The 9,588-nt window shown below is 39.7% G+C and overlaps 1 protein-coding gene across 13 annotated transcripts in view; it reads right to left on the bottom strand.

The window, feature by feature from the left end:
• ATP2B2 (ATPase plasma membrane Ca2+ transporting 2) overlaps positions 1 to 9,588 on the bottom strand; it is a 284,984-nt gene that overhangs the window by 12,982 nt on the left and 262,414 nt on the right. For all 13 annotated transcript variants that reach the window (XM_017737308.1, XM_017737319.1, XM_017737316.1 and 10 more), the window contains 2 exons: positions 9,043 to 9,150; positions 5,116 to 5,298 (listed from right to left, as the gene is read on the bottom strand). In XM_017737308.1, the coding sequence (XP_017592797.1) occupies positions 5,116 to 5,298; positions 9,043 to 9,150 (291 nt within the window). The remainder of the gene's footprint in view (positions 1 to 5,115; positions 5,299 to 9,042; positions 9,151 to 9,588) is intronic.

The raw sequence follows: 9,588 nt of genomic DNA on the forward strand, positions 1-9,588 counted from the left end.
CCGGGAGGAATTCGACCAACTACTTGTTTGAAGTAACCCACTGTTACCAGATCATGCAGCCCACATTTCTGGAGATAACCAGCCTAGAAAAAGGGAAATTGGTGGTATTTTTATCCATTTAAACAGCACAAATCTCGGTGCAAACCCTCCTACATTTTCCAAGAGGGAAGAACTAAAAGGAATTTATGATTTTCTGCTGTGGTCAGTCTTAGGAATAAACCAGTTTGTAGGGCTGCATCTTCATTAATATGGATGTTTCCCATCTCTTAATCTTATCTTTGGCCATCATTGTTTCTTTTCCTGTGTGTTTTTATGGGAATAATCAACCACAGCCAGCTGGAAAAGGGATCCCATGTTACTGCTGTGAAACTGGCACCGTGAATTTTCCTACACAAAGCCCAACTGATTTGTTCTGTCTGAGCCCTGGTACCATTTCACTGTGCACACCCAGGGCTGGACAGTGTTCAGCAGACCCCACAACTGCAGAGCTTTGTTTTTGGCAGCAGACTTACATGTCCAGTGCAAATCTCACAGTAAATCAGACAATGTGAGGTGATTGGCACATGGGGTAGGGCATGAGGGGGGTGTTAGCTAAGGTTCATGGAAAAACCACATGGCTCAAACCATGGCTCATGTGGCAAATTCAATACTCACCTGAAACGCTCTACAAAAGTAGAATTAAATACAGATCTTGGGTTCTCGGGGTCGAACCCAGGTGACAGAGCACTCTTCAAAAGAGACCATTCAAAAAAGACTTCTGAGACTCCCACTGAGGGCATGAAATGTGCTGATAAACCCTGAGCCAAAGGGTATTTCTAGATGTGCAAATGCCTTCCTAACAAACTGAAAGCCTCTGGTACAAGAGTGAAAAGATGAGGGAAGATCTGTATTTAATGGTTTCTTCAGAGAACAAGAATTACAGCCATGTAATTTGCTTTTCTCCTGAAGAAAGGAACTCCAGCTCTTCATGGATGTAATTCATGGGGGGAGGATGACAACCTCCCCAGAATCGTAAAAGCTGAACATACAGGACTGTGCTCTGCCTGAAGCCAAGAAAGAAGAGAAGAACTTGGCCCAAAAGTTTGTCTTCTCCAAGCAGAAAATAACAAAGAAGAAAAGAGTTCATGGAAATAAATAGTGCACTTTGAATTAAGATGTAACCTTTTAATGACAAGGGAAAGCATTTATTTAGAACAATTCAAGCTGCTAAAGAGGAGAAAGGAAACAAAAGTTCTTGAGTTTAAAAAATTTCCAACACAATATAGGATGCAGTGGTGTTTTGATTATGGACCTTCAGGTAGAGAAAAAATACTGTCCTACATTTGAAGCTTATCCATAACGTTGAAATTTTTCACACCCTTCTCATTTTTCCCTGTGTTCTATCCTGTAGAAGATCCCATTTTTTAAGGTGTGCACAGCCTGTAAAAATATCAGTGATTAGCAACTAAAAAACATTTAAAATCTAATAGTAGCAGAATAGTCCTGGCAGAGCAGATTTTTTTTCCTGATTTTTAACACAAAACAGATTTTCAGAATGATTTCTTTTTTCATTAACATGAGTAGGACCCAGGACTCATTCCCCTAATCTCCAAGCAGGATATTAATTTAAAATTTAAAAAAAAACCTTAAAAAAAGCCACCTTTCTGCACGAAATAGAACTGTTTCCATTCCACTTACACAAGGCTACCACGATGTTTTCTATATTAAAAGCTACATGGAAACCATAAAACGAAATTCTGGCTTTTCATCCAACATCAGAAACTGTTGCCAGGAGTGACTTTCACTGCTGGCAGGTTTGAATTGGTTGAAAAGAAAAGTTTTTATGTTTTCTACATGAAAAATTAAGGGTGAAAAACGCAATACAGCACCGCTGGGTGGTTTTTAGCATCTGAAGAGGAATAATCTTTAAGTAGCAATTGCCATGTCACCTGTATTCTTTTCAGCTTTTCCTTTTATTCTCAGAACATTCCAGGCAGTTGTTTCCCACCTGATGCAGATAAAACAAACTGAATTTCAGGATGAATGAAGCAGCAGAGGAAAGAATCAGACTGGGGGTGTAAAATTCTGAGAAACTTGAGAAGTTTTTGAATCTCCTCACTTCAGAATGTTTCCATTCTCAAATGTGAGGGAACTAGAGAAACTTTCAATGGACAATTACAAGAGTTGAGATGCATTTTTTTCTCCTGGTTTTCACTCAGCTGATGCAGTTTGGCCTGGAGGTGAACTTGGTGAACTTCCCAAAGGCTGTTAGACCCACCAAGAGGGTGTGATCAGTCTTGTCTGCCTTCAGAATGAAAACTTTGTGAGAAATGCAACAAAGACTGGAAAAAACTGCAGAAAACTTTTGCAAAGTCCTGTCTTTATGCAATTTCAGACCTCTTTTAGATCCTCCTCAAACCTGAATAACTAAAATGAGCCGTTTGTGAAGCTTCACACCTCAGTGGTCATCTGAGACAGGCTTCCAGTGAGGGAACTCTTCCATTCAGAGAAGGAGAACACACATCCATCCAGAGATTCCCTACTGCATGTTTATAAGACAAGAAAATATCTAAATTAACAACAGGAGGCCAAAAAGAACAAATCAGAAGTTGATAGCCAGTGTCTGGCTTAGTTATGTGCATTTTTCATACGCCTTTCAAGTAAATTTATGCAAGTCTTCACAGAAACAGAAAAATCCCAGTGAAAATCCCTTCTCTGGTGTCTTGGGTTGAACCCTCTGTTTGAGAGGGGATGTGGAAGAAAAATCTCTTTAGCAGTGCAAAGTTTTGTCAGTTTGGATGGGCTTAAATGAGAGCACTGCAAGGGAGATGTGTTGGTCACCTGCAAACAACACCCAGCCTCTTGCAGGTTCTTTATTTCAGAAGTGAAAGCTGTGGCCATCTGTCCATAGTGACTGAAGAGAAAATAAGGGCAAATCATCCAAATTACAGCAACAAGTGTGAAAACTGGTCTTGGTAGGATTGAATGATCAACCTGATCCTGAGCCCAGTGTTTATTCCTAGTCTGCCATCCTCAGAGAGATATAAAATGAGGGGATGCTCTGCCTTATTCTTCTGCCTCTCCAGGAGTGCAGAGGACTCCTGCAAATCCTCCCAGGGATGCTACAGACATCGCAATCTTCTTCCAGCAGCTCTTCTTTTGCTGGCCTCCTGAGAAATGCAGTACGAGGGAATTAATCCACCTGGAAGGGCCCCACACACAGCTCAGGGATCAAATCTGACCTAAGTCCATCACTCTCCGCTGCACACCTAGGCACTGCTTTGGAATCTGCTGGCCCATTTTCTTTTCTTTCTTTCATTGTCATTGCACAGATGTGAAATGGATGCAAAAAAATCAAAGTCACTGAGTAAATAAAATGAGAAGAAAAATCACAGAGGCCTCTTGGCAGAGAGGAGGGAGACATCCTACCAGAGGTGCTTCTACAGCTAAGAGCAGAAAGGAAACTGAGATGGATGTTAGACAATTAATGTTAGAGAGATAATTAATGTTCATTTGGGTTTAAGTAGTGCAAAAGAATCATTTCTCTGTGAATTAAGTGGACAAAGAGATGCAGAACTAAAAGCTACCTCTCAGACTAGAAAGAGAACTGAAAGGATGTAATTTGCTTTGTTTTGCTTGAAGATATTTACACTCACCCCAACCAGAAAGACATCCTGACAGAAATGCCAACAGGCAACACTCCTCCTACAGCCACCAGGGAGAAAAGAATGCACATTTAGAGGTCATCTTTCCCTGAAGATCACCGTTACCTGGGCACCTGCCTGTCCCAATTGAAATTTGAATTTGAATTTTCTCTAGTGATGAGTGCTCCTGACTCAATGGAGTCAAGACACACAACCTCAAAGCTGAAGATCCGTATTTAACCACTTACCACAGAACCCTGGGGATTCCCCAACTCTTAATCTCTACCAGCAGCTTCCACCCTCTTTATGTCATGCTCTGCAGATGCAGCCAAGAGATTTCACTGCCCTAATTTGACTTCTTGCCATCATTTTCTTCTAAATTCCTGGGTGCATCTCCCTCCCACCCCCCCAAAAAACTATCAATTTGTAGATGTGAAAAAGCAGAATGTGCTATTTATCTTGGATGAAGGCAAAACCCCCAAATCTTCTGAGACAAAAATGTTCTTTAGAAGATTCTTTCAAGACAAAAAGATCTTTTTCTTAATTATTCACCTCTTTTTCTTGTCAGGCTCATGTAAAACATGCACATCTGATGTGGTGGTATCTGTTCTCTGCTGCAAGCTGGCAGAAATACTCGATCTTAGAAAGATCAAGCAGAGCACACCTGAGTGCAATGAAACACTTCACTGCAATGGAAAAGGCAAAAGACTTCACATGATTTTCTTCAGCACTCCAGCACAAATTTTACAGCTCCTTAACCTGCACTATATTTGGCACCATTGTTCAGTGCAAAGATCTGGTATAATAAAAAATGCCGTGGATTTTTGTGTTTAGCAGAATTTGGGCAGAGATATTTCTAAGGAATCGTTCCTAGTTCCAACTCTTACACCTCAATATTTAATGCCTGCTTAGGCCCTTCCTACTAAATTCCAGAACCACATCTTTCATTACCTACTAGGAAAGAAAACCAATCCCTCTTAATCGTGATTGATGTGTGGCAGTGCCAGAACTGAACAGATTAAATTTTTTAATCAAATTGTTCCTCATACTTCAGACTCCCCAATTTCAATTATTCTGTTAGTGCAGCAATGGCAGCAACAATATTTTTTTTTTGAGCAAATCAAACAATATGTTTTAGAAAGCTTTCAGAACATTCTGCGAGCTGATGCTGGCCAAGCAGCACAATTTTATGAGCTATCATCACTCGAGGAGAAAAAGAACATCCAGTCAGGGTATTCTCAAATCACAGATTCCTGGGTTTGCATTTTATCATTTTATATCTTTGCAGTTTATCCCTTCTGCTGCACACAACCCCTTTGCTCAGATCCTCTATTTTGTTTTTCATGGTTTTCCTTTGGAAACAATCAACCAGTGCCATCCTCCAAACACACAAATACTCCGTGGCTTCCTGTTAACGTTATCTTGCATCGATCCCACATTAAACGTTTCTTTGGGTGGTTTTAGACCTTATGGGCATTTATTTTTAGCATACCTGGGTTTGGATTCTGTTGAGCCCTCGGAACCAGAGGATTTGTCCACGTCGGAGTTCTCTCTCTGCATGATCAATTTCTTCAACATCTTCATTGAGCTCTTCCTCAGGGACCTCCTCCTTCTCAGTGAGCCTCCCTGCCTCCTTTAAAAACTTTAGCCTACTTGTTGGGATGGTTGCAATGACCTAAAATTACAAAAAAGTACTGAAAACATAAGCCTCATTCAAGAGCAACAGTATAACAATCTGCTAATTACAAAAGAGCAATCATATTTTAGTAAGATCTAGAAAAGCTGAGCTAAGCCTGTTCCTAACAGCACTTTGCACTTGGACAACTCCATTTTAGTCCCAAAATATTTCGTTTACTATGTGAACAATCAGCATGATTTGCACCACTAAACCACAGTGTGGAGCAAGATCAAGGCTGGGAAAATTGTTACCAATAAAACAAACAGAAAATAAAACAAGATTGAAATATTTTAATGTAATTACGGAAAGAAAACTTAACAAGACTGATAGCTCTGCAATTAGAGTTTGGGTATTTGTAATGAATTATGGTAATGGGAGCTGAAAATTCATTGCATCTCATAAATCTTGCACTCCCTTGGTTCACGGCTTCAGCTTCCCCTTGTTCCAGCAAGTCAGGATTCTTTCCTGGCATTTCTCAAAACTGAGTTTTCTGAAAGGTCTGGATCTGGCTGTTGGACTTCTCATGGGACTCTAACTCTGTGTCCTTATCACCAATAAATTCTGATTAACTTAACCCCTCTTATTCTGTTTGCCCACCAACACGGTCCTTGGCAGTAACTAATACAGGAGAACAATCTTCCAACATTGCAGATACTGCAGCTGGACAATTGTTTTCAATGGATTTCAGTGTTACCCTCCTGGGCAGTCATTTTCTCTTTGTTCTGATTCCTTGAATAAAACCAGGAGCAGATTGGGCAATTTAAACATTACCTGGAATACACTGAATGCTTAAAGTAAACCACCTACAAAGTCAACTATTAGACCCACTTAGCAAAAAACTGCTGCAATTTTCTTTTTTGTCTTCGTTTCAGCAGTGAGCAACCACAACTGTGAAGCCCAGATGTGTGAAAAATGAAGAGAGAACCAAGACAGCTGAGGGAAATTGGTGAGGAGAGCTTTGGAAAACTGGAATGGATGCAGTGAAGACACGTGGAAAGGTTCCAAATATTTTCAGGGTGAAAGCAAACTTTTGAGTTTGCTGAGGGTCTCCTTGAGCTTCATGACCCACAAGGCCACTTTTATTATAATGTTTTCAAAGACAGATTAGAAAAAAAAAATAAATAGCCAAACCAAACCCAGTTTCTACACTACTATAAAGCCTTTTTAAAAGGGGGTTGAAAAATAAGATGCAAACCTGGAAAAGGAATGAATTGGTGTGACATGAGTAAAGACAGAACAGCAGAGAAAATGAAAGGGTAAATCTCATCAATTCAATACTTACTGAAAGTTCTTCAGCCTCCCAGCTTTCAAAACTACAATGCCAGCACTCTACAGAGAGAAACTACTGGAGACTGTGGGATCTGATGAAATTGATGGTGATAAAGGATTTTTAAGCCAATATTCATAAAAATAAGTGTATTGGATCAGGATTCTATGTGATAGAACATTCCTCTCCTGCACCACCTCAGCCAAGCTGATAAGACTCTGCTCTGATTCTTTCCTTAAGGTATTTACATGGCTTTTTTCATTATTCATTCATTTTCTGTATCTGCCAGCACCCACACTGGTCAGGGCACAGACTCAACAGACTGGAAGCAGATTAAAGAACTAAATATTATTCCCAGAAAAATGAACACAGCTTTAAAAAGTGATCAGTAATTCTGGGAATGGGACATGAAATACTTTAGAAAGCCTTGGTTGTCAGAAGGGATGGGAGCTGTTAGAAACCTGTCCCTCAAAGCATCTCAAATTGACTTCCTAGAAACTGCTCCTTAAATTCCTTTTAGAAGTGCCTGCTTTGACACTGGAACTTGGAAATCTTGATTGCTTTTAGTGGCTCACAAGAACAGTGGGTTCAGGAGGTAGATTAAAAATAAGAAGAACAAATTTGTTTTGTGGTGAATTAGAATGAGTCACAGCAGCAGAGAAAAGGCTGAGAAGGAAGAGAAGCATCATAAAGGAAAGGAATTCTCTCTCACTGAAGAGCTCCATGAAGAAAGGCCTTGCCACAGACTGCAAATCATGGGAATATGGACATAATTATTTGGTTTTAGCTTCTGTTGTTCTTTTCTGGTCACTACATACTGACCACAAGATGGATTTTTTTTCCCCCCCCTCTATATTTGCTTTCTTTTCAGTGATAAAATTGTGGCGGTGTTCCAATACCAGTTTTAATTTAATGTCTAGGGTCTCACAATAAGCCTGGGGCAACTAAATTATAAAAAAAATGCTGATATTAGTATTAGTTCTCAGTGATTATGTAATAGCCATGGATAACAAAATTTAGAAGCCAAAAAATTGATCAAAGGCCGTGGGAAATTCTTCACAGCTGAATGAAGCAGATTGGATTCTTCTCCCTCTCCCTGCTTTACTTCCCTCTTCTCCAAAAGATGGTATTTTCCAAACAGTTGGAAAAAAATCTTTAAAATCCTTCCTTTCTGAGATTATCAAACTGATTTTAGATCTTCCTCCAGCAAGGCCTTAAGTCAAATCCCAACCTCAGGTAATAATTATAGTAGAACCCTCTAACAGTGGTGGGTTTCAGCCAGATATGCATTAAAGCCTGTTCTGAGTCTGAGCGTTTCTAAGGAAAAATGAGGCCAAACTGTCCAAAAAGTGAATTTTTTTTTTCCAGGGGAGAACAAATAATCAGATTTGAAAGCAAGCATTTATTCCCTGCACTTCCAGCAGAACCGCAGCAGCTTCCAACTGCAGCTGGCCATTTCTTGACTCTTCATAGAGGCAAACTCTGGATCTACAAATCTCTTTACATCTGAGAGAACAAAATGTAACTTCACTTTTTTCTTTACTGCACCAGGTGGCAACAACTTAAATACCCCATTAATGTATTCAGAGGTGAAAAAATGTTAATACTATTATTATTAACTTTGTAATCCATGTTTGCACATAACAGAACAATGTAGGATGTTAAACCCATTAATGCATTCAGAGGTGAAAAAATATTAATATTATTAAGTTTGTAATCCGTGTTTGCACATAACAGAACAATGTAGGATGTTAACAATAGTGATTGTGCCTGTATATTACTTCCAGAGAATGGATCCCAATTTATTTAATATCATGTCATTGACATTTATTTCTTCATCCATATACAATTATATATTAGCCAATGATGACAGAGGATATAGCAGAAATTTAAAAGGACACACTAATTTAACTGCACTTTTCTACAGCATTAAAAGCAAAATAATCTCTTTTTTTTTTTTGCACTTCCACTTCCATTGTTCACACACAGAATTAGGTGGATGGAGAATCACTGCAGGAATATTTTAAACATGCTGGAACTTTTCCTATGACAGCTCCAGCAAGGGAATGAGTTGGTTGACCTAGAATTGGAACTTCATTTCAGCTCCAAAACTTTGCCACATCCTGTGGAAGGAATTCTCTTCCAGGGAAGGAACAGAATTGCCTTTGTTGCCTTTTTTTTTTTTTGTGACTAAAAGATTTAAGTTGTGGCTCAAACATCTCTCACCAAAAAGCCTAACTGAAGATGGCCCTGGTGACAGCACACCCTGCTAGAAAGGAAAGGTGTGAAAATTAACAAAAATCCCCCAAGGAACAGAGGGATAAATTATCCTTACTAATATATCTCTCCTCGAAGCTCTCAGAGAGCACCCTGGCTTTCAGTGAGGGCTGCACTTGACACTGAGAGAGAGCAAGGAAATAACAGGAATATCAACAATGTCACACCTTATGATGTGCAGGTTCCTGAATGCTTACCTGACCCCACACCAGTTCTCCTAATCCAATAAATACACACCACATCCACTGGTCAAGCTGCAGGGGAGAACAGCTGAAGGGTTTTCCTCCAAACTGGACAATTACTATCTACAAAGAGAAGCACAGAGGAAAAGGGGTCAATTTTTCAGGAGGAAAAGGCAACAAAACAAAAACAACCAAACAACCAAATGAAAGAAGCTGCAGAATTTTGGTCCCCAAAAAACCCCACCAAACTCCACAAACTTCTGCATCCCCAATTAAAGGTCAAAAAAAGCCACAACAGTTCAGAATAAACTTCCTCAGCCTCATATTTAACAATGCTCAGGTATGAATGGTCAGGAAGAAAGAGAACAGGACAGTCCTCACGTGCTCTCCCAGCTCCTGAGAATTCTCAGCTGGGGATTTATTGACCGTGATGTGGTTTATTTTGGAATGCCCATTGCAAGAGGGACTTTTCCCTCTGATAAACATTTTATTGTGTATTTATAGATGTGCCATCATAGAGAGACAGATGGTCCACAAAAGTCTGGTCCTGCTGGAGAAACG

The sequence above is a fragment of the Corvus brachyrhynchos genome, unplaced genomic scaffold (genome assembly GCF_000691975.1).
Source record: "Corvus brachyrhynchos isolate BGI_N302 unplaced genomic scaffold, ASM69197v1 scaffold266, whole genome shotgun sequence".
NCBI classification, from domain to species: Eukaryota; Metazoa; Chordata; class Aves; order Passeriformes; family Corvidae; genus Corvus; species Corvus brachyrhynchos.